The 27,950-nt window shown below is 43.4% G+C and overlaps 1 protein-coding gene and 1 pseudogene across 7 annotated transcripts in view; one reads left to right on the forward strand and one right to left on the reverse strand.

Moving 5' to 3' along the window:
• The first annotated feature begins 2,136 nt into the window (after window positions 1–2,136).
• The window catches only part of ATP6V1H (ATPase H+ transporting V1 subunit H), a 165,072-nt gene continuing 139,258 nt past the window's right edge, over window positions 2,137–27,950 (forward strand). For 3 of the 7 annotated variants that reach the window (XM_037020810.2, XM_073229513.1, XM_073229512.1), the window contains exons 1-4: window positions 2,137–2,290; window positions 3,331–3,534; window positions 22,120–22,222; window positions 23,138–23,227. In XM_037020810.2, coding sequence (XP_036876705.1) covers window positions 3,422–3,534; window positions 22,120–22,222; window positions 23,138–23,227 — 306 coding nt within the window. In that variant the 5' untranslated portion in view covers window positions 2,137–2,290; window positions 3,331–3,421. Of the gene's footprint in view, window positions 2,383–2,437; window positions 2,555–3,308; window positions 3,535–22,119; window positions 22,223–23,137; window positions 23,228–27,950 lie in introns of those variants that run through there. The other 4 variants (XM_037020805.2, XM_037020809.2, XM_037020807.2 and 1 more) reach the window with 4 other exon arrangements.
• LOC140847904 (small ribosomal subunit protein eS25 pseudogene) lies at window positions 23,238–27,947 on the reverse strand (annotated as a pseudogene).

Below are 27,950 nucleotides of genomic sequence, written 5' to 3' on the forward strand. Positions count from 1 at the left end.
CAGTAGAACAAAAAGGCATCCTGCAGTGTGGGAGAATATACTCACAAATGACATCAACTGATAAGGGGTTAACATCCAAAATATATAAAGAACTCACATGCCTCAACACCCAAAAAGCAAATAATCCAATTAAAAAATGGGCAGAGGATCTGAACAGACACTTCCGCAAAGAAGAAATTCAGATTGCCAACAGGCACATGAAAAGATGCTCCACATCGCTAACCATCAGGGAAATACAAATTAAAACCACAATGAGATATCACCTCACACCAGTTAGGATGCCCAACATCCGAAAGACAAGCAACAAAAAATGCTGGCAAGGATGAGGAGAAAGTGGAACCCTCCTACACTGCTGGTGGGAATGCAAATTAGTTCAACCATTGTGGAAAGCAATATGGAGGTACAAGGACCAAATGATTTCCCTCATCTGTGGAGTATAACAACAAAGCAAAAACTGAAGGAACAAAAGAGTTGCAGACTCTCAGAACCCAAGAATGGATTAGTGGTTACCAAAGGGAAAGGGGTTGGGTAGGGTGGGTGGGAAGGGAGGGAGAAGGGGAATAAGGGGTATTATGATTAGCACACATAATATGGGGAGGGCACAGGGAAGGCAGTACAGCACAGAGAAGACAAACAGTGATTTTACAGCATCTTACAACGCTGATGCATAGTGATTGTAATGTGGTAGGTGGCGGGGACTTGATAATAGGGGGAGTCTAGTAACCATAATGTTGCTTACTCATGTAATTGTACATTAATGATACCAAAAAATATATATATATAAATAAATAAAATTGAAATTGGATTAAGATATCTAAAAACCAAAATTGGAATACTTAAACTTATTTGAAAATTTTAAGTTAGAGTACTTTAAAAGAGAATAGAGAGAAGATTGGAGACTGTTGAGAATTAGGCTTGGGGTTGATTAATGATTGTGCATTGAGTCCCCTATACGGAATTTTATTGTTGTTAACAACCATTTGATCAATAAATATGAGAGATGCCCTCTCAAAAAAAGAGAATAGAGATCTTGGAATATTCTTAGAATACAGCAATAAACATAAGAAACTGACCTAATTAACACGCTTATCTTCCATTCACATTTAATTTTAAATATGGATGTGGAAAGAGAGGGAGGGGAGAGGGAATTAAGTGGTCACAAGCATCTGTTACTAGTAATTCCAGCACACATGTAGTTGATACTGCAAAACAGACGATGAAGCTTTTCCCAGGCCGCCATACTCTTAAGGTCTTATACGAACAGCTCTAGTTCCTAACTCACACTCAGCCGGGACCCGCGCACACGCGCGCACGGACTACACGCAGCCCGCGGCCCGCGGCCCGCAGCCCGCCGCCACCCGCCACGCACCCGCAGCCCCGGCCGGCCGAAGCCGCGGGGCCGAGAGACAGCGACCGCGACGGCAGGGGCCGCGGCGCAAGGCAGGCACTTTGCAGGGTCCGCGCCAGGCACAAGTTACTTCCCCGGCTCCCGGGGGCCTCCGCCCTGAGGGAGGCTAACACGGACGGGGATGATGAGACGAGGAGGCGCCGAGGGGCAGCAGAGTGGGGAAACGCGCGGAGAGAAGCAACAGCCGCTCCACCCAGACCAGAAAACTGGCCGGCCGCGTCCCAGCCGCCCGCCCAGCGCCGGGGATGCGGCGGCGGGGGCGAACCGTCCCGGAGATCGGGGGTTGGCAGGGGCGGCAGCGGCCGGCGGGAGAGAAATCGGTAAGAGACTTACGTGTCGGGGCGAGCGGAGGGGTCGCAGCGCGGGTCAGGCCGCTGCGGCCGGGAAGGCGGGCAGAGAGCGCTACAGCCCATTTGGCCGTCCCGGCTCCGGCCGCCTCATCCCCATTCCCCCCGGGTCGCCCACGGCTGCCGGGTTCCCCCGGACTCCGCAGCTACCCGGTCCCGCCCGCTACTCACCGTTACTACGCTGTGGGCTCGCCTGCTGTCTGCGCTCACACCTGGGGCATCTGTCTGCTCCTCCCTCCGGACAGGCCAGCCCCGCGCGGACGGCGCGCTCCTCGGGGGCCGTTGGTCGCGGCTCCCAGTAAGCCTCGGCTCAGCTCAACGGTTCGCCGCGGGCTGTTATGGATCTTCCTGGCTTCCGGTTTCCGACTTTGGGCTCCGCGAGATCACGTGCCTCTGCTCACGTGACCGCCGTTCCTGTCATTCCACCGCTGCAGCTCGGCTTCCTTTAGCCTGTGAGGCCCTCAACGTTTTGCTGCGGAATTTCTTCACTCTGCGGCGCTCGAGTCTCTCGCCGCCCCTGAGGCCTCCGTACCCGGTAGGACACGCCTAACTTAGCTCTGCATCCGCGTCCCCGCCAAGCGGTGACCCCAACGTCCCGGCCCGCCGCCGCCTCCCTGTTTCCTTTGGGTGCGTTGTCGGGTCCTCAGGGTTCGCGAAGTAAGACCGCACTCGGGTGGTTTCTCTCCAGACTAGCCGAGGCGTCCCCTGCGGGTTTTCCAGCTGCCATTGTGCGTTGGTTTCTCACTGCTGCGGCCTTTCCTGTGTGTCCTTTCCAGATTTCTTTCCTTCCAGGCCTCAAGTAGGTTTACGAAATTGGAGAACGCGAAGGATGGGTGGGGCGGGGGAGGTGGGAGAAGGGACCGCGGATGAAAAGTAGACTCCCCAGGATTGGGCAAGGGCTCTGGCCTGGCCTGTCGGTGTTCGAGTCATTCAGGGACCTCCATGGCCGTCCTGGGACACCTTCAGCTGATAGGAGACGCCCATGGGGCTGAGTGGGCTAAGGTTCCAGCTTCACCCGGATGGGGCCTGTTTTATCTCCGCTTTGCTTGACTGCCTCGCCCTTGGGTGTTTAGGCAGCAAATCTTCAGAGGTAGACATTAAGTTCCCAACTGCCTGAGGTCATTGGAATCCCGGAATAGAATTTTGGGTATGGTTTTACCTTCTTTCTGGCATGGCCATAAGTTTATATTTTGTGAATCAGAACCTATATTTTGCATTGTCATAAAATCAGGCTCAAGCTTTTACCTGTAATGTAGGAATGAGAATTCTGTAACAGTTTGTTTTTGTACGTTCTTGTCATCAGACCAGATTCCCTTGTTGGCTATACCTAAGTTGTAATGTGTACTTAGTTCCAAAAATTTCTCTCCAAATTGATTTTGAAAATACTATGAACTTTGGTTGAGAAAAGAAAGTGCTCTCTTGTAAGAAATCACATTCCCACTTTGGGTATTTTAATTCGAATGATGGAATTTACAAAGGAGTTTTCATATGTCACTTCAAATTGATAGTTATTAAATGTAAATAAAATGACTGGACCTTTATGTACTATACAGGTGCTAAGTTTTTCTCTTTCAGAAGAGGAAAAGTTGATCCCAATTGTATAAATTGAAAGGACCTACCTATTTTGAATGATCTGTTGAAAAGCATTCAAGACCATAAAATTTAGATGACCAAAATGGATATCCGGGGTGCTGTGGATGCTGCTGTTCCAACCAACATAATTGCTGCCAAGGCTGCAGAAGTTCGTGCCAACAAAGTGAACTGGCAGTCCTATCTTCAGTGAGTACTGATTTACTGTGAATTAGGGGTAGTTATTGGCTTTTGTATCAGACCTTTTCATAGTCATGCTTCTATGAGAAATACTGGAAAATACTAATCGACATGGAAGAAAACACTTCCTCAGAATGATTAGCTGTCGTAGGGAGACAGTAGTGTGGTAGAAACATCTTGGGGCCCTGGTGGGGAGGCAGAGCTGCTCGTCACACTTTTGACCTTCTCTCTCTGGATAGTTGTACATTTTGAAGGAGTGGGAAGCATGGGAGGAATGTTCATGGTTTCTGGTGGAAGGAAGAGGATGATTTGCAAAGCCTGCCAGACTGGCTCAGTGTGCCATAGTGATCAGTGTGGGGACAGATGGTGTTGCAGAATGGCTCACACAACTAGTAAAAAGTGTAGACGTTTGAGTTTCAAGACCTGACTTTGAATTCCAAATGTGTTAACTTCACTGAGGGCCATTAAAAGTAAATGTGTAGTGGAGATACATATCCCACAGGGTTGTTTCTGAAATAATGTATGTAAAGTATCAGCACAGTTGAATACGAGCATTAGCGTGTTGAATACCCTCCCAATAACTATAGTTCTTTCACCTTTGTGTGTGTGAAGATTTAGCATGCTGGTGTTCTGTATTTCTCTGTGAAGGCTGTGTTCATTTATTCTAGACCATATTTTTTCATACTGTCTTTACTTCCTATTTGTTTATTTTGGTACATTTATAGCTGACTAATAAGGTAATTCAGTTAAATTTACATGCACATTTTGAAAAATAATTTGAGGGATCTTTAGTTTTGTACAAAAACAATTAATTTATTTCCATTAATTTAGTCACATAGATCAAACATTAATTGACCACCCGTGAAATTTGAGGCATTTTTTCCCAGGCTTTGGGGGCAATAAGGAGATAAACTTATAAACTAGTACGGAAGTCAGGAATATAAACAGGTCATTTAAAGTCTGTGTGTTAAGTGAGGTAATGGAAAAGTGCACAGGGAATGATGGTGCACAGATAAAGTACGGCTAATCCTACCTCCAGGAAGTTTTCCTGAAGGGGAAGTTCAAAGGTAGGGAATTAAAAACAGCATGCTGGTGGGGAATAATGTGTGTTTTTTAGGCAGCCAGTGGGGAGAGCTGAGGCTAAAGAGGCAGCCAGAGCCAGGAGCCATTTGTGAAGGCCCTGTGTGTTACTGCAAGGAATTTGGACCTGTTCCTGTCAGTCAGTGCTTTTCAAGCTGATTTTTAAGCTGTGAAAGTTGTGGTTGATGTGAAGTCTAGTAAGGCAATTGAGCATGTAAACAGATGAAAATGATAGTCGAATGGAGGAGGAGTATATGTCTCAGGCTCTGCTTTTGAGACCATTCACTATCCTCATTTGGGTTCCAAAGAGCACAGTTGTTTTTTTTTAAACCACTTTATTGAGGTATAATTGATATACACAAAGGTATACAACTTGATGAGCTTGGAAGTAAGTACATACTCTTGGAACCATCACCACAATCTATACCACAAATAATCCATCACCTGTGTATGTCAGTCATGCCACATCTTCTTTATCCATTCATCTATCCCTGGACACTCAGGTCATTTCCATATCTTAGCTATTGTGAATAGTGCTGCCATGAACGTGGGAATGCAGATACTTTTGAGATCTTGATTTTAATTCCTTCTTGATTTCAATATATACCCGGAAGTGGGATTGGTGTATCATATGGTGGTTTAATTTTTAATTTTTTGAGGATCCTCCACACAGTTTTCCATAGTGGCTGCACCAGTTTACATTCCCTCCAATAGGGCCCTTTTCCCCACAAACTCCCTAAAACTTGTTATCTTTTCTTTTTGATAGTAGCCATTCTAACACATGTAAGGTGACAGTTTCACTGTGGTATTGATTTGCATTTCCCTGATGAACAGTGATGTTGAGCACCTTTTCAGGTACCAATTGTCCATTTTTATTCTATGTAGAAATGTCTGTTCAGGTCCTTTGCCCATTTTTCATTGGGTTGTTTTTTTGCTATTGAGTTGTAGGAGTTCTTTACATATTTTGGAAATTAACCCTTTATCAGATGTATGCTTTCTAATTACTTTCTCTAATTCTGTAGGTTGCCTTTTCACTATATTGGTTGTTTCCTTTGCTGTGCAGAGTTTTTTTGTTTGATGTAATCCCATTAGCCTATTTTTGCTTTTGTTGCATGTATTTTTGGTGTCATATACAAGAAGCCACTGCCAAGGCTGATGTCAAGAAACTTTTTTCCTATGTTTACTTCTACGAGTTTTATAGTTTCAGGTTTTATGTTTAAGACTTTAATCCATTTTGAGTTGATTTTTGTGTATGGCAAAGAGTCCAATTTCATTCTTTGGCATGTGGCTGTCGAGTTTTTCCAAAACCATTTTTTGAAGAGATTATTCTATCCCCACTCTGTGTTCTTGGCACCCTTGTTGAAGATCAGTTGACCATATATGTGCACGGTTTATATCTGGGCCCAAGAAGCACAGTATCAAAGTCATTGTTGGAGGTATTAGAAATGACTGATGTTTCAAGTGGGAGTTAGAGGATCAGATTTGCCTTTTGGTTGGATTTTTCTGCTGGCAATGTAGAGGGTGAATTTGTGTATAAGTCTAAATCTAGGGAGAGATTGTAGCAGTATTTCTGTTGTTGGAATGGCTAATATTGGATAGATTTGAGAAAGTCTTCGTGATAGATTTAATGTATAAGGGTGAAAAAGAATCTCAGATAACTTAGGGATTCCCGCTTTATGGGACTGGGTTATTGTGGAGCTGTGGACTCACGGGCAGGGGATAAGGGATTTTTTTATGTTTCTTCTGTTCACCTGTATCTGTGTAATTATTTAAATCCCCTGTGAAATTAGGGTTTTGAGGTTAGTTTCCTAATTTTAGTCCAGAATGCATTTAGACGAGAGGACAAGTAGTTTTGTGTTTACAAAGCCTTAGTGTTTATAACGTAAATAGAATAATGTTGTTACTGATTGTAAAGCACTGGCTGACTGGCACAAGATCCTTAGCATTGAAGTTGAAACATTTTTAGTTACATGGAAATTTTTAGTTGCTTTCTTGTCTCTTCTTCCTGTTGCATACTACATGAGTCATATTCTCCCTTTTGCCTATTTCTCTCCTTTATTTTGTTGTCCATCTCATGACTTTCTTTTATAAAATCCTTCTATGCTGTATGTTTATATACAAATGTTCACCAGCTGTTAACTGTGTGCCTGCTGTTGAGTTAGTTATTATGAGGACACTAGTGGGTTTGAAACGTGAGTCCCCTAAAAGAGCCTACAAATTGTTGGGGACTGGACATGACACATGAAGTATTAGTGAATCTTATATCACATCGTATTCTGCTAAAATAAAACCTGTGGAAGAGTCCCCCAAAGTCAGAAGGCCAGTATGCTTTATCCCTCACAAATTAGCATGTTATTAAGAAAATAACAGTGTGTAACCATATTTTTATATTAAATTAAACTTTCTTCATAATTAAGCTAGACCTAAGTTAATGGGTGTGACTCTATTCCAAACTGAAATCTAGTAAAACTATACTCTGAGGATGCAAGAAACATAAAATTGCATCCTTCCTCTTGAGTTTGAAGTCTAAATGAGGAATCTGATCTTTAAATAAAAAAATAATAAATTTTGGTAAGTGTTAAAATGGAGATACATCTACAGTTTCTCAGATAACAAAAGGAGGAAGCAAATAATTCCCTAGGAACATCTTCACAGAACCCAAAGCTACTCGTAGTTGTCCAAGCAGAGGAGCTGGCGCTGGGGGGAAGGAAACTGCAGGAGGGGAGCTGAGCCTCGGGAGAACATGCGGTGCTTGGGGAGTGCCAGGTGGTTTGGGGGGGCTTCCTCCAGGCTGCTGCAGGCCACCTTGTGGCACCTTCATATTTTACCAGTTTTGGAGGCCAAAAACCCAGTAGTCATCTCAATCTTCTCCTCCCTTACAATCCATTTCCAGTCCATTGACAAATTCTTTTAGCTTTACATCCAAAACACATCCTGGATTAGCCTCCTTTTCTCTGGTTCCACCACCTCTCCCCTAGGGACAGCTGACATCACACCCTTGTAAGAAGGGCGCTGCTCTCTTCTTACAGCCCCGTGTCTGGAGTCTCTGCTTACCCTGTTCCCCCACAGCAGCAACTCTACACATCTGTGATAGTCGTTTCAAAAATACCGATCAGATCATGCCATCCCACCCACAACCTTTTAACCACTCTGCTGTGTCTCCGCTTTCTCACGTAGCAAGCTTATTCCTGCTCCAGAGTCCTTGCACTTAGGATTCTGTTTCTGGAATTCCTCCCTTAGATCACTTGGCTCACTTCATTCGGGTTACCTCAGAAAGGGCTTCTCTGTAAGCCAGCTAAAATACATCCTTTCCTTTCTTTAACTTTCTAGCTTCTTACTTGGCTTCAGTTTTTTTTCATGGAATGTATAGTTCTGAAATTATAATATTATATATGTATGTATTTAAAAAGATATGTATTTTTGTTTGTGCATTTCCTGTTTTCTCCACTGGAATGCAAGCTCAGAGAGGAAAGTGTAATTCATGGCCGAATCACCTGTTCTTAAAGGTGCCTGGCTTAGAGTAGGCTGCCAGCTAATACTGGCAGATTAAGTCCCAAGTAAAGTATTTGTTGGGAAAATGGTGGATATAAGTGGAAAAGGAAGTACCATACTTGGTAAGTAACATAACTATTTTGTATTATTTTCATAACAGTACTATGATGTCGGTCTTCCTATCTTCATTTTAAAAATGAGTAGATAGCTGTTCAGATATTCATGAACATGTGCATGTTCACATAGGTTTTAATTAGTTGGTTAAAAAGATTTTTACTGACTGCTTCTGCTTAGGTGCTAGGCAGAACTGCTATTGAACTTCACAGTCTGACTGATTTGACAGGAGTAGCATGATCGAATATGTGCTGAGAAAGCTGACTGGTAGTAAGTAGGTGAGAGGGATGTAGAAGAGGGTTGGAATGGAAGTGAGGAAACCCCCTGGTGTATTGTTACTTTAGGTCTGGGCTACTCCAGAAGCAGGGAAGCCAAGAGGAAGAAGACGTCAGGTGGAACAACTGTTAGGACTGGTGCTTGCTTAGTTGTGAGTTGGCAGAGAAGAGACCAGAGCCCCTAACCTGCTGGATTATGGAACTGTCAGAGGAAGACTCAGAGACAGAAACTTTACACAAGAAGAGAAAAAGGTTACTCTAACAAATGCAAGAAACTCAAACTTCCGAAGGAATGGCTTGCCAAATAGAAACCACAATTATTGTTATAATTATTTTTTAAATCTGTATTGGTATTGTTAATGTACAGTTACTTGAACAAAATTATGGGTACTACATTCCCCCTATTATCAAGTCCCCACCACATACCCCATTAAAGTCACTGTCCATCAGCATAGTAAGAAGCTATAGAATCATTGCTTGTCTTCTCTGTGTTACACTGCATTTCGCGTGTCCCCCCCAACTACATTATGAGTGCTAATCATAATGCCTCCTTTTCCCCCTTATCCCTTCCTTCCCACCCATCCTCCCCAGTCCCTTTTCTCTTTGTAACTGTTAGTCCATTCTTGGGTTCTGTGAGTCTGCTTCTATTTTGTTCTTTCAGTTTTTTCTTTGTTCTTACACTCCACAGATGAGTGAAATCATTTGATATTTGTCTTTCTCCGCCTGGCTTATTTCACTGAGCATAAATACCCTAGTTCCATCCATGTTGTTGCAAATAGTAGGATTTATTTTCTTCTTATGGCTGAATAGTATTCCATTGTGTGTATATACCGTATCTTTATCCATTCATCTACTGATGGACACTTAGGTAGTTTCCATTTCTTGGCTATCGTAAATAGTGCTGTGATAAACATAGGGGCACATATGTCTTTTTCAAACTGGGCTACTTCATTCTTAGCGTAAATTCCTAGAAGTGAAATTCCTGGGTCAAATGGTATTTCTATTTCAAGTTTTTTGAGGCATTTCCATACTGCTTTCCACAATGGTTGAACTAATTTACATTTCCACTAGCAGTGTAGGAGGGTTCCCCTTTCTCCACATCATCACCAATATTTGCTGTTGTTTGTCTTTTGGATGTTGGCCATCCTAACCTGTGTGAGGTCATATCTCATTGTGGTTTTAATTTTCATTTCTCTGATGATTAGCGATGTGGAGCATCTTTTCATGTGCCTGTTGGCCATCTGAATTTCTTCTTTGGGGAAGTGTCTGTTCAGATTCTCTGCCCGTTTTTTAATTGGCTTATTTGCTTTTTGTTTGTTGAGGTGCCTGAGCTCTTTATATAATTTGAATGTCAACCCCTTATCAGATGTGTCATTTATGAACATATTCTCCCATACTGTAGGATGCCTTTTTGTTCTAGTGATGATGTGCTTTGCTGTATAGAAGCTTCTCACCTTGATATAGTCCCACTTGTTCATTTTTGCTTTTGTTTCCCTTGCCCGGGGGTTATGTTCATGCAGAAGCTGCTCATATCTGTGTCCAAGAGATTTTTACCTGTTTCTTTGTTTTCTTTTTTTTTTGAGAGGGCATCTCTCATATTTATTGATCAAATGGTTGTTAACAACAATAAAATTATGTATAGGGGACTCAATGCACAATCATTAATCAACCCCAAGCCTAATTCTCAACAGTCTCCAATCTTCTGAAGCATAATGAACAAGGTCTTACATGGTGAACAAGTTCTTACATAGTGAATAAGTTCTTACATGGTGAACAGTGCAAGGGCAGTCATATCACAGAAACTTTCAGTTTTGATCACGCATCATGAACTATAAACAATCAAGTCAGATATGATTATTTGTTTGATTTTTATACTTGATTTATATGTGAATCCCACATTTCTCCCTTATTATTATTATTATTATTTTAAATAAAATGCTGAAGTGGTAGGTAGATGCAAGATAAAGGTAGAAAACATAATTTAGTGCTGTAAGAGGGCAAATGTAGATGATCAGGTCTGTGCCTATAGACTAAGTATTAATCCAAACTAGACAAGGGCAACAAAACATCCACAGATGCAGAAGATTTCTCTCAAAACAGGGGGGGTGAGGTTCTAAGCCTCACCTCTGTTGATCCCCAATTTCTCACCTGATGGCCCCTCTGCGACTGTGCCTGTTGAAAGGAAAGGAGCGACACATAGCAGCAATTCACGGGAGAGTTCTGCTTTATTAGGGAAAGGTGCTGGGTTATATAGGAGGGGGCATGAATTGATTGAGGTGTCACTTCTACGGGGCTGGTGGCTGTTGGCTAGGTGCTGGGATTGGGAGGGGGGCGAGAGGTGATTGGGCTTCAGGTGGCGCCGGTGGGAACTGAGGACCCTGAAGAGAAGCCGGAAGTTTGCCATCTTACTGGTGGGGACCCTTCATTCCCCCCTTTCTCCTCTATGGGTTTGTGGACGTTGCTTTCTCTCTGGCTGCTTCCTGCTGAACAGGGGCGGAGAAGGGAGTGAGGGCTTGAGGATTGGGAGGAAAGGGTTGATAGGACTCCCCGCAGTAAGGACGAGTAGATGTGGACTTCTTCAGGTTTGGAAATCAATGAAGGTTCCCTGTAACCATAGGTTGGCCAAGAGGATATGGGTGTCAGGAGCCAGGCGTCTCCGCTGTTGTTTCCAGGAACAGTTTCCAGTGGAGAGAGGGGTCCATCTCAGCGTGTGGTGAGGAGGTCACATGAGGGTGAGGGGTCTTCTGTGGCCAGAAGCTGGTAGTTCCTGAGTAAAAGCTGGTTGAAAGCTTGATTAGAGATTTTTCCGACTTGGGATTTGATGAACTTTATTATACAGGGTAAGAAGAGACAGGCGAGAAGAATGATTATTATGGGGCCTGCAATGGGCCAGAGCCAGGTGAGGAGGGGGTTTGTTAGTATTGAAGAGAATGGGTTGGAATTGGAAGCAGAGTGGAGGCTGGAGGCAAGGTCGGTGAGTTTGGTAATGTCACTTTCTACAATGCCGGATTCGTTGATGTAATAGCAGCACTTTTCCCAGAGGAAGACGCAGGTGCCGCCCTTCTCGGCTGTAAGCAGATCTAGGGCCCGCCGGTTTTGAAGGGTGACTTTCGCTAGCGAAGTGACCTGTCTTTGGAGAGAGGCTAGAGAATCGGCAGTGGATGTCAGGGCTCCCTCAAGTTTGGCGTTCAGATCTCTAACTGCCTATAGAGAGTGACCCAAGGCTTCTCTCGAAAACCTTGCCCCAATGGCTGAGGTGATCAAAGAGCTACTGACCATGATGGGAAGGAAAGCAGCTCTTTTTGTGCGTGAGGGCAAGGGAGGTTGGAGCTCAAGAAATTCTGCCATGCTGTAAAGTGTTAACTGTGGGATTAGGGTGACGAGAATGCAGGGTGTATCGGAGTTGAGAGGCAGTGAGTTGAAAAGACTGCTATTACACTAAAAGAAGTGTCCCGGTTGCGTAAAAGTCTTAGAGCTGGAGGTAGGGGTGTAGATAGAGAGGCAGTGAAGTGCGCTGGAGGGGGGTGGAGTTGGGCCTACACAGTGGTGGATGGTGAGATTATCTGCGTATTCTGGTTCCCATAGGGGTATGTCTGCCAGGGGGCAGAGGGGTTGTCTTTCTGCATGGAAGGAGTAGTTGGAAATATTAAGGGGCACGGCGGCCAGCAGTGGGCGCTGTAGTGATGCGCACAAGAAACAATTGGCTGTGTTAAGGGTGTGGTTGAGAAAGATGGTGGTGTCCTGAATGAGCTGTAATGAAGAGTAGGAGAAATGGGAAGAGGGGTGGGGATAAGAAGATGAAGAGGCACTATCAAGAGTTTGGATAATGACTTTTTCGGAATGTCTGCTATCTGATGCAACTTGAGAGATCTGGGAATGAGAGGGAACATACTTTCGAGAGATATGAAGGGTACTGTGGGGGGTTGAGGACCCCCCGTAGTAAACTGAGGCTGTGACTCTGGCAGCCCATCGAGAGTCCCAGGGATCTGGGATTGATAAGGAGAATGAGCCATTGGGATATTTCATGAAACGGTTGGAGGAGTAATACTGTGGGTACTGGAAGTTACCTATGTAGTGAATGGTGCAAGACTAGTAGGGACATCTCCTGTAGGTATCTGGCCATCGCCTGCAATAGGCTTGTTTTTGGTCATAGAGGAAGCAGAGGTAGGGAGAATAAGGGTAGCTGCTAGTGAACACTTCAGTGGAGGGAGGAAAGTGGAGGTATAAAGGCTTAGAGCAGCTTTTCAGAGGGCAGTCTGGTGTGGCAATGAGGGCAGTAACTTTTGTTTGATGCTGTGTGTAAGTCTGTCTGACTTTGAATCGCCATACAAAGGAGGCTGGGGTGGTGGGGAAGACAATAGGAATGAGGAAAAAAAGTGAGAGAGCAGTAAAGGAGGAAAAAGTCATGATTCGGGTATGGATGGCAAAGGGGGTGAACGGGATTTTGGAGGAAAGAGGACAGTAAGGTCAGGAGTCTGGAGGGAGGGAGAGTCTGTAAACTTTTGTAGGTTAAGAGATCTTTTAGGTGATGTGGGGACAGAATGGTAAGGGGCGCTCTGAATGTCAGTTTATGAGCTTCTTTCTGCAAGAGCTGTCTAGCGGCTAATGCTCGTAGGCAGGGGGCCCATCCCTGAACTGTGGGGTCTAATTGCTTGGAGATATAAGCTACTGGGGCAAAGCATATTGGCCTAGGACTCCTAGAGCTTGACTGGACCTCTCATGAATGTATAATGAGAAGGGCTTCGACAAATCAGGAAGATGGAGAGCTGGGGCTTCTACAAGGGCTTGACGGAGCTTAATGAAGGAGTGTCGGGGTGAGGAGGATAATGGTTTTTTAGGGGGGCTCTTGCTGAGGTTGTATAGGGGTCTTGCCAACAGGGTGCAGGGAGAAGTTAGGGATCTACGTTCTAAAATATCTAGCTAGGCTTAGAAAGGGCCTAGAAAGGAAAGGATTTTTGTCTTGGTTTTGGGAATGGGCAGGTCAGAGAGGAGCCATTTTCTGTCTAAGGTAATGGACTTTCTTTGTTGAGATAGAAGGAATCTGAGGTAAGTGATAGGAGGGGAAGAGATTTGAGCTTTGACGGGGGATACTCGGTAACTTCTGGTAGCTAGAAGGTTAAGTAGGGAGGCAGTGTCAAGTTGAGACTGTTCCCACGAGAGACTGCAGAATAGAAGATTGTCTATGTATTATAAGGTGGACTTGGAGTGATCATGATGAAACTGTTTGAGGTCTTGAGCTAGGACTTGTCTAAAAATATGGGGACTATCTCGGAAGCTTTGTGGCAAAACTGACCAAGTGAGTTGTTTAGAATGTCTTGTGTATGGGTCCGTCCAGGTGAAGATGAAAAAATCTTGGGAGCAGGGGTCTAGAGGGATAGAAAAATGGGTCTTTGAGATCTAGGACTGAGAAGTGGGATGCTGAGGCTGTATGGATTTGGAACTAAGGGATGGATAGGGACAATGGCTATGTTGATGAGGCGAAGGTCTTGGACAAGGCGGAAAGATCCGTTGGTTTTTTTAACAGCTAATATGGGGGTATTAAATGGGGAGTGAGTGGGTCTGCTTGAATGATGGGTTGGAGGCCTATGAGGTCTGAAGTGGTTAGGGGGTATTGGGCCTGACAGATATACTGAGAGGGGTCACATAATTTGATAGAGGCAGGGGGACATAGGGCCATGGAGGGGCTTGTAATGTCCCAAACTTTGGGATTTACAGAGTGTATGAGGGCAGAACCGGAGCTTTCATTGGGTAGAGGGGGGTCGTCGGCTATGAGGGCCATCAGAAAGGGAGTACTGGGAGCTGTGGGAGTGGATATAGTTATGGAAACATGAAGGAGGGAAAGGATGTCTCATCCTAGTAAAGGGATGGGACACTGGGGCATAACCAGGAAGGAGTGGGAGAAAGGTATGGGATTGTCTTGGATTGTGCATAAAAGGGTGGGTGGGGGGTTTAATGGGAAAATCTGTTTACCTCCTACTCTGACTATAGGAGTAATGGCTGGCGTGGTAGGGCCCCGGTATTCTCACAAGACTGAGAAGGTGGCTCCTGTATCTAGGAGGAAGGAGATGGGGTGACCGTCTACTGTTAAAATAACCCTGGGCTCCTGTTTGGTGATGGAAATGGTCGGGCAAGAAGCCCCCGGGCCCCATCAATCTTCTTCTGCCAGCCCCACTACGGCGGGCTTAGGATGGGGGTTGTTCATCCAGCCTCCCCTTCGGGTGGTTGGGCAATCAGACCCCCAGTGGCCCTTTTTGTGGCATCTGGCGCATGGGGTGGTAGGAGATCTGGGGGAGGGGCACGCCCTTGACCAATGTCCCTCTTTTCTGCACTTGAAATAAGTCCTTCTTTTCTGCACTTGAAACAAGCTCTTGGGGGGGCTTGTTTGTAGACAAGGTTGTGGTTTTATCAACTGGGCCAACATCTGGAAATTGACCCGATCAGCCTTTTGTTTACGGCATTCTTTCTCCTCCTCCCGCTTATGGAAGACTTTAAAGGCCACTGTTAGGATCTCAGTCTGTGGGGTAGCGGGGCCCTGTTCTCACTTTTTGAGTTTAGCTTTAATGTTGGGGTATCCTTGAGCTAGGAAGTATGTCATAAGGGCATGTCTTCCTTCAGGTGTTTCTGGGTCCAGGCTGGTATACTGTAATAGGGCTTGAGTGAGTCTGTCTAAGAACTTGGAGGGGATTTCATCTCTCTTTTGAATTATGTCTTGGAGCTTTTGAAAATTGACTACTTTACAAGCTGCCCTTTTTCAGACCTGCTATTAAGCAGGAGGCAAAAATATCTCGAGAGCGGAGACTCATGGCGGTGTTATAATTTCAGTGTGGGTCTTGTTCTGGGACAGCAGTGGGGCCAGGGGGATAGGTGGGGTCAGTCCTGTGGGTTTCAGTAGCCTGCATTTGGGCGAAGTCCTAAACTCGTCTACGCTCTTCAGGGAGGAGAGTATTGGCCAGGAGCATGAAAATGTCATGATGTGTGAGGCTGTAAGACTGGAGGGTCTATTGAAACTCCCTGATGTATGTCATGGGATCAGTGGAAAAGGAACTTAGGCATTTCTCTAGTTAGGCTAAATCTCTTAAGGAGAAAGGGACGTGAACGCGCATGATGCCTTTGGATCTTGCTACCTCCCGGAGGGGGGCGATAATTTTGGGAGGCCCTTGGGACTGAGTCTGAGGGGGACTGAAGGGTTCTGGCTCAGTCTGTGGGGGAGTGACGCGGTCTAGCCGTGCCTAGTCGAGCAGGTCCTGAAGTGCAGAAGGGGGGCAAAGAAAATAAAGATAGAATCGAACCCACATGTCGCCAGCTAGCAGCCCAGCTGCTTGCCTCTGCTGCTTTAGTTGGGCTTGAACTCATGACTCTGAGGTTAAGAGTCCCATGCTCTACTGAGCTACAGCAGGGCTCCAGTTAATTGCTTATGGAATGCGTTGTTTTCCATTCCTGCCACATCGGCAAGTGGGGGAAGGGCATAGCTAGAAGCAGGGGCGGTGTTTCTACACATCTTCAAGGTCTCCCTATTTTCAGAGTGAGGAGTCTTGGCAAGATATGTTTTTGTGGACAGATAACTTCTAAGGACTGCACCGGTTGTTCTCTAGCTTGTGCTTTCCCATGCTGCGTTCAGACATGGGGGGAGGTGCTTTCCCATTCTCTCTACAAACATGTGAGAAGACAAAGGCGGTCCCTAACAGGGGAGAAACAGGTGATGAGGGCAAAGACGGAGGAGGCCCCTGGGACCTAGTTAAAGGGGGGCTGAAAGGCTCAGGCTTAATCTGCAGGGAATGAAGGTGGAGGAGGTGAGATGGGGGAGGAGATGGTTGGGGAGGAAGGGAGAAGGGCTGTTGTAGGAGAAGAAGGGGAAGGGAGTGAACGGGAGGCTTCTGCGGGGGCGGCGGCTTGCAGGCTAGGAGAACTTGGGAGGGGGCGGGGAGAGGAGGAGGCGGAAAGCTTCGATATAGGGAATCTCCTTCCATTTTTTCAGGCGCTGGCAGTAGTGAAAAAGATTGCAAGTGATGTTAGGATCAAGAGTTCCCCCTGCGGGCCATTGGTTTTTATTGTCTAGGGGGTATGTCGGCCAATCTTGGGAGCAATATTTACGGAGAAGTTTTGGTTTTATATCAGGCATCAGGGAGAGGGTAGCCAGATGCTTAAGCAGGCATTCAAGAGGTGAACTTTCAGGGAGGGATGAGGAGGCTCCCATGGTAAAGGACAGAGAAGGAGACAAACAGGGGAAGACGAACGGAGATCCTCGGACTGGAAGCAGACCGCAAGGAGACAAAGGGCGTCCCCGATGATCCTTGGTGGTCTGCGGAAACTCGTATATGAGTCGGAATTTCTTGGAAAGTGTGGGTCGTCACCCAGACTTCCCTAAGAAGGCAGAGTGCCGGAGTCACGAGGTACCTAGCGCTAGGCGTTTTCGGCGGACGGAGCAGAAGGAGGAGGGGGGGAAAGGGAGCGTTCTCATCCACAAAGGAGTCACCTCGTTTATGGCTGTTGGAGGGGGGTGCCTGAGAGTCGGCCGCAGCCGTGATGGCCTGAGGCGGGGATTTATGACTGTCGGAGGAGGGGCCTGAGCGTCCGCCGCAGCCGTAAAGGCTTGAGGCGGGGATTTATGGCTGTTTGGGGAGGGGCCTGAGGGTCCGCCGCAGCCGTGAAGGCCTGAGGCGGGGAGAGTTCCCTCCTCATCCCTGAGTGTCAGGGCCTTGCTGGACGATCACGGTCAATGGCACTGCGATAGCTCGGGGAAGAGTGGCCCACCCCGGGGAAATTTTGCTTAAAAACTTTCAGCACTGATGGAAGGGATGGTGAATGCGTTTGACTGTCGGAGGAGGGGCCTGAGCGTAGGCCGCAGCCGTAAAGGCTTGAGGCGGGGATTTATGGCTGTTGGAGGCGGGGCCTGAGGGTCCGCCGCAGCCGTGAAGGCCTGAGGCGGGGAGCGTTCCCTCCTCATCCCCGAGCGTCAGGGCCTTGCCGGACGATCACGGTCAATGGCACTGTGATAGCTCGGGGAAGAGTGGCCCACTCTGGGGGGAAAACTTACCTAAAGGCCAGAGAGGAGTGGTGAGTGTGATGAGCCAGCGCCGGAAAAAGAGGACGAGGGCAAGCTGCTGCTGGTGTCGGGGGAAGACGGGGCCCAGTTCGGGTGTCCCGTCTCCCAGGTTTCGGCACCAATGAAAGGAAAGGAGTGACACATAGCAGCAATTCACCGGAGAGTTCTGCTTTATTAGGGAAAGGTGCTGGGTTATATAGGAGGGGGCATGAATTGATTGAGGTGTCACTTCTACGGGGCTGGTGGCTGTTGGCTAGGTGCTGGGATTGGGAGGGGGGCGAGAGGTGATTGGGCTTCAGGTGGCGCCGGCGGGAACTGAGGACCCCGAAGAGAAGCTGGAAGTTTGCCATCTTACTGGTGGGGACCCTTCACCTGTCTTAGGTTGTTCCTCCCTTGAGGAATCTTACCCGTATCTGGCTATTGTTTGAAAAGGTTAGCTTTTTACTTCTTTGCAGATTTATGCCCTGTTTGCCTATGTTTCTTTATAAGAGTTTTATGGTTTCATGACTTACATTCAGGTCTTTGATCCATTTTGAGTTTACTTTTGTGTATGGGTTGAGACAATAATCCAGTTTTATTCTCTTACATGTAGCTGTCCAGTTTTGCCAACACCAGCTGTTGAAGAGGCTGTCATTTCCCCATTGTATATCCATGGCTCCTTTTTCGTATATTAATTGACCATATATGTTTGGGTCAATATCTGGACTCTCTTTTCTGTTTCACTCATCTGTGGGTCTGTTCTTGTGCCAGTACCAAATTGTCTTGATTACTGTGGCTTTGTAGTAGAGCTTGAAGTTGGAAAGCGAGATCCCCCCCACTTTATTCTTCCTTTACAGGATTGCTTTAGCTATTTGGGGTCTTTTGTGGTTCCATATGTATTTTAGAACTATTTGTTCTGGTTTGTTGAAGAAAGCTGTTGGTATTTTGATAGGGATTGCAATGAATCTGTAGATTGCTTTAGGTGGGATGGCCATTTTGACAATATTAATTCTTCCTTTCCATGAGCATGCGATTATTTTCCATTTATTGGTTTCTTCTTTAATTTCTTTCATGAGTGTCTTGTAGTTTTCAGGGTGTAAGTATTTCACTTCCGTGGTTAGGTTTATTCCTAGGTATTTTATTCTTTCTGATGCAGTTGTGGATGGAATTGTTCCCTGATTTCTCTTTCTGAAAAACCACAATTATTTAAATGGAAAAGAACACTGCACAATTACAAGGTTACTAAGTGTAACCTCATTGTACACTTCTCTCATGGTAGAAAAATGGCAGATTTTCACATGATTATCCTATTTACAAAGGTTATGATGTGCTTTTACAGAGCAGCATAACAATCCTGGGGATGAACTTGTTTTAAGTAGGGAGTTCAGGTTTGTGAAAAATTATTTGATTTGTTTGGGGCCAGAACCGGACAAAATGACCTTGGTATTTTGGTCTGTCTCAGGGTACAGAGCACATTCTTTCCGGACTGGTATGTGCAGTGCTTAGCCACCATGGAAATGGGGCAAAATGCCTCTTTTTGCTTGCATCATCCCACTAGGCAGGGTGGGCATGGAGTGTGAGTGTGGATATATGTTAGTGATCTCATCTCTGTGGGGTCTGAGTGCCTCTGTGATCTGTGAGAGGAGAGGCCCATGCACACGTGTGAGTGGGGCTGTGGGAGGCCTGCCTGGAGTTCAGGCTGAAGCACCAGCACAGAGGCTAGAGGGGCCTCAGTGAGAGCCCAAGAGGTGTGGAACAGAGAGGGCCTCCCCCAAAGCCTGAGGCATAGGGTGGGGGAGGAGTTGGTACAGAGAACTAAAGAGGAATGGCCTGAGGAGGACAGGAGAATCCAGAATCTTCTCAGGAAGAGAGTGTCAAGAACTGGCCGTGTTGTCACCTGCCTCAGAGAGCTAGAAAGAGAAGGACTGAACATTCTCCTTTAGGTTGGTAAGGGAAGGATGGTTGGAAAAATCAATGCATGAGAATAGTTAAAAAAAAATGGAGCATGTATGAAAACAAAGTTATAGTGTTTAAACTGTAGAACTGATACAAGAAAGATGGAACAGTCAATTACAAAATCCAGAAGTAGATTAACAGTATATAAAATAACTTAATACATAGTAATATGATATGCAAAACCCAGAAGGCATAAAGTAAAGCCCTGATAATTTAAATACAAAAAAGTTTTCTTTGGAGGAGGGTGGCTTTGTGGGAGGGGTGGCAGGAAGTGTTTAAGTTCAGCTTCCTTGGGGAGGGGCAGCTCTGAGCACCACACCCTGTGCCTAAGGAGATCTGTCCTTTCAGGGGCTTGGCCCACACCCTGGCTGGGCTCTTTCCCTTTCACGTCTTGCGTTGCCCACTCCATCCCTGGTCTCTCTGGTAGCACTTCCTTTACAAATCACCCGCACACCAATTCTCATCTTGAGGCCTGTCACTGGGAACTAATCCAAGAAAGCTCTGAAAAAAGGACCATACTTCTGTGTGCATGTTGTGAAACTTGCTTCAAATTCAGTATTTCTCTTGTTAGGTTTTTGTGAAACACTTGTCCCTCAACATCCTCAGGATTAGGGGCTGGGGAAGGGCAGATTTTTGAGCTACTGAGTTAAAAAAAATATATTGATACTATTTGAATGATGGCTATTACAAGAATTTTTTTAAAATTGCATTTACTCTATGTTTGTATACACCAAGTGCTTTTTCTTGTGTTTTCTTAAAAGCACTCAGTGGAATAGGGCAGGTAGTATTGTAATGGCCATTTTACTGCTGTGAAATCTGGTCAGAGGAAGACCATTTCACACCTGGAGTTGGAAGTCTTCCTTAGATTGACTCAAATTCTGTACCCCATCCCACCTCTGACCATCCCAACCACAGCATGGTGATGGTCTAAAATTGCCCATCTTTCTCTTGAAGTGACCAGTCTCAGAGACTAGCAAAGCTGTTCTGCTGACAGGTCTTCTTATAAGGAAGGGTGGGTCAGGGTTTGCTGTGTCACATTTGAATTCTTGATGAGTGGAACAGCTGGAGGGTCACAGTGAGTTAGAGGGGAAGATGGTAATTCAGTTGTTATGAGGCTGTATTTTTTTTGTGGACATATTATTTTATTAATTTTGTTAAAGAAAATCTTCATGTTACCATGTCAGTACTTCCTTTTATATAATTCTGGATTACAGGGTAGAAGGCATCCTCTCTTGCCTTTGGGGTTCTCCCCCTTGAGTCTAGGTGCAGGAAAATGTGCACATAATTTCAATATCCAGACCCCGTCTATGAGCCTCAATGATGCCAGAGCAGGGTCTGCAGACCCACAGAGTTCACAGAAGTGTCTCCAGATTCTCAAGCTCTTTATGAGCCTGGGCATAACCTGTCTCTCTGCTAATGTGTGGGCTTGGGAGAACATTTCTTTCTTTATTCATCTATGCTCTGGCTCTGCCCATGTACATTTATTTATTCAAGCCTACCCACTCCTTTTCCTTTACAGGGGAATTTCCAGGAACAATTCCTCTAGTCTTAGATCATTTTTTAATGACAGTTCCTTCTGCTGCTTTTGCGAAGTTGTTTGACTAGTGGCATGACATTTGGAGAACCCACATAGGAGAAATCAAACTGTTTACACTGCTTTTATTTTCCATTTAATTGTCCGATGTTTAAGCAATCAACCAAATTCTGTTAGGCAACTCAGTTACAGAATTCCAGTGAGTGAGATGATGATAGAATTCCAAGTGCCATAATTTTCTCAATGTATTTTTTAATGAGAATTTTTTTGGTATCATTAATATATAATCACATGAGCAACACTGTGGTTACTAGACTCCCTCATCATCAAGTCCCTACCACATTCCCCATTATAGTCAGTGTCTATCAGCGTAGTAAGATGCTATAGAGTCATGATGCTGTATTTTGAAAATGGTGAGATGGAAGATAGTTGAAGATGTTTTTTCAGAGAAGGGAAGGCAGGACTCTCTGGATCTAAATTTCAAAGAAAGAAAGACTTTGAGGAAGAAAAGCAAGATTCCAAGGATTGAAGTGTGGAGAAAATATGAGAAGAGCAAAGAGCCATTGAAGAAGAACCTATGGTGGAAGTAGGAGGAAAACAGGACAGTGTTGGCTGATTGTTGGGAGGATGGGGGATCAGGACAGAGAAGTAATTTTTTCAGAGAGAAGAAGGATCACACTTTCCTGAACTGGAGGGACCCTGGAGGAAATGATTGTAGGAGTGACTATATTGTGGCTTTGGTCTTATTGGATTAGAAAGCCAAATACATTGTTTGGCTTCACAGGGAGAACTACCTCTTTAGATAGTGCCAGGAGGTGAAATTTTATTGAGCTCTGCAGTAACCATCTTATGTTAATTATTTAATATAATCCTCATTTCAACTCCTTAAAGCAATATGCTTATTGTTTCCATTTTGGAGATAAGTTAACGTAGGTCCTGAGAGGTTGCATGATCAATAAGTGGTGGAGCTAGGCTTTGAACTCATTTATCTGATGCTAGAGCCTGTATGTCGTCTCTGATGGTTAACTACTGAGGACATGGCCTGGAAAATCTTATATTACTTGCTCACAGTGACCATTCAACTCTTACTGAAAAAAAAACAATTTATTCTTACTTTCTAGGGGGCAGATGATTTCTGCTGAAGATTGTGAATTCATTCAAAGGTTTGAAATGAAAAGAAATCCTGATGAGAAGCAAGAGATGCTTCAAACTGAAGGCAGTCAGGTGATCAATATAAGTATTATATGATGAATACCTCCCTGTGTCATTAAAAATTTTAGAAAACATTTTTAATGACTGTGTGACAGTATATCGTAGGTATGCCTCATAATTTAAAATTCTTTTTCTCTGGAAGACATTTGAGTGATTTCTGGTTTTCTTTGTTAATTTTAGAAAAAATGCTATATAATTATTTATTAATCCTATTCTTTATTTCTGAAAATCATTTTAGAATAGATCACTAGAAGGGAAATTAATGTTTCAAGGTGTTTGATGTTTTTAAAGTTGCTTATCTTTAAAAAAAATTTCTTTTGATTTCCACATTTAATTCTTAGTAGAATAAGGTGTAATTCCACTGACCATCAGATTTTCTGATATGGGGTCCTGATTGGCCAAAGGAGCTCTTATACATCTCATTCTGATTCTCACAACAATACCGGGAAATTTGGGAGGGGAACATATTGTTGGCATCAGTTTTTGTTGAATTTCAGAGAGCATAGTTGGTAAGTCATATTGTGGAGACGGGCTCTAGCCTTCTGATTCCAAGCTCAGTGGTCTTGTTGTGCTCGTGTTGTGCTTCCCAGTAAAGGAAAAATATTTCAGAACCAATGATGATTTTTTACTAACTACGTAGCTTTATCCTATCATGGGCAATCAAGAGTTGACAGTGGCTCGTTCTGTCTATGTAAATGTACTAAACATTTTGAAATTTATCACTGAAAATCAAATATCTGATGCAGATTATAGTATGATCCTCCTGTACTTCACAATATTTGTATAAAAGGTGTACATTTTCTATAATTGAAATCTGCTAGTTAATAGAACTCTGAATCCTGCAAGAGATATAAGATTTTAGTGAAATTCCATTAAAATGTGGTATTTGCAATTGAAAACAATAATTAACATTAATTTTTTCTCTAGTGTGCTAAGACATTTATAAATCTGATGACTCATATCTCCAAAGAACAGACAGTTCAGTACATACTAACCATGGTGGATGATACATTGCAGGTATGTGGACCTTTATTTAATGCCTTTGGTGACTTCATTATTTTGTGCACTGCACAGTAACAGCAGTTCTGGAGGGTTTCACTTACAGCACTTGTTCTCTTCTAGTGTGTAATATATTCTTCTTCATTATATAAGTTGTAATTTGCTAATGGTGGTAAGGATGGGAATGTCCACAAACAGGCTATTTTTGTCATTTTCCAGGATGTTAGGTAATCAGTCTGTATTTTTTCCACAATACCTCCAAATTCTTTGTTGAACACCAGCTGGGCGAGTCACTTGAGGCTTTGCAGATGCTCTTACAGATTATCTGATGTATTTACAAATGATAAGACTCCTCCTCTCTTAGTCATTCAGCAGATTTCAGTGCCCTTAGTTTCCAGGCCAGTGCCAGGTGCTGCTTGTTCAGTGTTGAATGTAGGCATGGTACTTGCCCTCAGAAGCATTCTCTGGAGAACATTTTCATGTCAGCTGAGGCTTTTCCGGTTGCCTGAAGTTTCTATTTACTTCTTTACTGTCCCTGAACACAGAGGGGCCTCCCCTAGTCACAGTTTTGTACTTCACACTTGAGTATAATGTAGGTTTAGATTATTAGTATATAGAGCAGTCCTTTTTGAGACAGGCCATGTCTCAGGAGACTTAAAGAAGTGTCAGTCTAGCTGCTTATGAAGCATCATTCTGACATTTTACAAGGAGAAATACTTACTGATGGCCTGCTATGCACTAAGCAGTGTGCTATTAACTGAAGATATGAAGGAAGAATGATGCTGTCTACTTTGAAATGGAGTAATTTTATAATGTGAGTAAGGATCAACATCCAGCCAGGGAAGATGTAGTCCTGTCTGAGAATGATCTCAGTTTCCTAGCATCTTTTTCCTTTAAAATGATGAGGGTAAGAAAAATGGGGAATGTTATGTTCTGCCTTCTTTTATCTTGGTTAATGCATAGGATTCCACCTGGAACATAGAGACTGAGTTGGCATGCAGACCTTGGTTTTATTTATTTAGTTACTAAAGTATCATTGATATATAATCATTGTGTTGGTTTCAAATACACAGCACAGTGGTTCAAGAGGTACCCATGTTATCAAATCCTCACCTTCTCCAGTGCAGTCACTATCCATCAATGTAGTAGGATGTTACAGAATCATTAACTGTATTCTCTCCATGCTGTACTACTTTCCCCATGACCAGCCTATATTGTGATTGTGAATTCTTGTGCCCCTTAATCTCCTTCTCCCTCCCTCTCCACCTTCCCCAACTCCTCCCCTGTGGTAACCACCAGTCCCTTCTCAGTGTCTGTGAGTCTGCTGCTATTTCATTCCTTCTGTTTTGCTTGTTGTTATACTCCACACATAAGTGAAATGATTTGGGACTTGTCTTTCTCCACCTGTCTTTCACTGAGCATAATGCCCTCTAGATCCATCCATGTTGTTGTAAATGGGAGCTTTGTTTTCTTTTTATGGCTGAATAATACTCCATTGTGTATATGTACCACATCTTTATCCACATCTTTACTGATGGACACTTAGGTTGCATCCATATCTTCTTGGCTATTGCAAATAGTGCAGCAATAAATGTAGGCGTGCATATGTCTTTTTGAATTAGGGATTTTGTTTTCTTTGGGTAAATTCCTATTCCTAGGAGTGAAATTCCTGGGTCAAATGGTATTTCTCTTTTTAATTTTTTGAGGCACCACTATACTGCTTTCCACAATGGTTGCACCAACTTACTTACATTCCTACCAACAGTGTAGGAGGGTTCCCACTTCTCTGCATTCTCACCAGCATTTGTTATTTCTTGTCTTGGATAGTGGCCATCCTAACTGATGTGTGGTGATATCTCATTGTGGTTTTAATTTGCATTTTCCTGATGATTACGATGTGGATCATCTTTTCATGTGCCAGTTGGCCGTCTGTATTTCTTCTTTGGAGAAGTGTCTGTTCAGGTCCTCTGCCCATTTTTTAATCTGGTTATTTGTTTTTTGAGTGTTGAGGCATATGAATTCTTTATATATTTTGGATCTTAACTCCTTATCAGATGAGTTATTTATGAATATATTGTCCCATACTGTAGGATGCCTTTTGTTCTGCTGATGGTGTCCTTTGCTGTACAGAAACTTTTTAGTTTGATGTAGTCCCACTTGTTCATTTTTTATTTTGTTTCCCTTGCCTCAGGAGGTGTGTTCAGTAAAAAGATGCTCATGTTTATGTTCAAGAGATTTTTGCCTGTTTTCTTCTAAGAATTTTATGGTTTCGTGACTTACATTCAGGTCTTTGATCCATTTTGAGTTTACTTTTGTGTTTGGAGTTAGATAATAATCCAGTTTCATTCTCTTACATACAGTTGTCCAGTTTTTTCAACACCAGTTGTTGAAGAGGCTTTTTCCCATTGTATATCCATGGCTCCTTTATCATATATTAATTGACCATATATGTGTGGGTTTATATCTGGGCTCTCTATTCTATTCCATTGATCTATGGGTCTGTTCTTGTGCTAGTACCAAATTGTTTTGATTAATGTAGCCTTGTAGTAAAGCTTGAAGCCAGGGAGCATAATCCCCACAGCTTTGTTCTTTTCTTTCGGGATTGATTTGGCTATTCGGGGTCTTTTGTGGTTAAATATTAATTTTAGAACTACTTGTTGTAATTCATTGAAAGAAAGCTCTTCTTATTTTGGTAGGGATTGCATTGAATCTATAAATTGCTTTGTGCAGGATGGCCATTTTGACAACATTATTTCTTCCTATCCATGAGCACAGGATAGATTTACATTTATTGGTGTCTTCTTAAATTTCTCTCATGAGTGTCTTAAGTTTTCAGAGTAAAGGTCTTTCACCTACTTGGTTAGGTTTATTCCTAGGTACTTTATTCTTCTTCATGCAATTGTAAATGTAGTTATTTTCCTGATTTCTCTTTCTGCTGGTTCTTTGTTAGTATATAGGAGTGCAACAGATTTCTTGACCTTGGTTTTATTTTTATGTATATGTATACACACACACCACACACACATGTTCAGGAATATCTTCAATTTTTATATACATGTATGAATTAGAGACCATGAGTTCACGTCATCTCCAATTTCATTTCAGCTCAGTGCCACAGAGCTTCTTCTCATCTCGCTTTCCATGTCTATAACTCTCTCCTGTGACAATGAGATTGTGAGCTCCTCTTACCCTCTGTATATGGACTCCTTTGTTCTTCCCTATAATACAAAGACAATTGTTTCAGAATTGCTGATCCATATAACTGTGAAAAACAAGCCCTTTACCTAGAGTGCAGTATTCTTTTATTTGCAGTACTTTGTCATTAAACTGAGGGTTTGTAATCAGAGTATTGTGTTCAGATTTCTTAGAGTGTTTATTTATATTATTTTTCTTGAAATACAGCTAGATTCACTTGTTTTTATTTGTATTCTACTTTAGTTTTTTTTCTCCTCCTTGTTGATTGTATTTTATTATTTTTGATTATGTAACGTGATTCCAGAGGTCAAAACTATACAGAAAGGTATACTCAGAGAAATGTTACCAAATCCTCACCGCATCCCTTGCGCCACATTTCCACCTACTTTTGTAGGAAACCAATTTCATGGATTTCTGGTTTACCCTTACTGTTTTTTTCTCTGCAAAAAGAGACTGGCAGGTATACATATATTTTATTATTTCTTCCTCTTTCTTATATAAAAATACATTCTACATATAATGTCCTGCATTTTGCTTGTTTCGCTTAATGAAATATGCCAGAAATAATTTCCTGTAAGTTCAGAGAGAGCTTCTAGATTCTTTTTTGACAGACACAAGTATTCCTTTATTAGATGTACCATAGTTTACTTAATCAATGTAATGGACATGGAGGTTGGTTTATACACATATATTTGATTTAATAAAGCTTTGGTTTTCAAAGTGTATAGTTAGTGGGACCTATTCATGAATCTTGATCAGCAGTGGGGGCATCTTCAGCTTTGGTGATTTTGGTGTAAATTACTTGAGCTCTGTTTTGGAATCAATTCATAAATCCTCTACTAAGGAGCTCCCAAAGACTACCCTGGCCAGGGAACCAGGAATCTTCAGTCTCAGAGACAACCACTAGGATTATAAGCTTTATAGTTGGAAAGTTCCTTATATAAATTATCATATGTGGCTCTGTCAAACAAGGTTACGTTATTGAACTTGTCTCAAACTTTGCCTTTGGACCACTTCTCCTTGGCCTTGCCCTCAGATTTGTTCACTGGATCTTTGTCTTTCTTGGCCAACTTTCTGTCATCTTTCTTCTTGTTGCCCTTGGGTGGCATTGTGAAGCTCAGAGAACAGCTGCTACCATTGCAGGCTCACGAAGATGTGGGAGAGAAAAGTGGTATCAATATCTTGTAATTAGAAATAATGAAGTAAAGAATAGCTTTTCGCAAATGTATTTTCATATTGTTGGGACCGTACTTCATGGTAAATTCTTAGAAATGGAATTGCTGAGTAAGAGAAAGTGACATACTGTTGTTAAGATATTGCCAAACATTCAATTTTGCAGTCCCACGAACACATGAAGATACCTGTTTCCCTACAGCCTTTCCAGCAGAGGGCAACGTCAAGCATTTCCTTTTTTGCTAATCAAACTGGTATCTGAAGTTGAACGTCTTCAGATACATAGTTTTTATTTATTTTTTATTTTGTTATCATTAATCTACAATTACAGAAAGAACATTATGTTTACTAGGTTCCCCCCTTCACCAAGTCC

Source organism: Manis javanica, chromosome 2 (assembly GCF_040802235.1).
Source record: "Manis javanica isolate MJ-LG chromosome 2, MJ_LKY, whole genome shotgun sequence".
Lineage (NCBI taxonomy): Eukaryota > Metazoa > Chordata > Mammalia > Pholidota > Manidae > Manis > Manis javanica.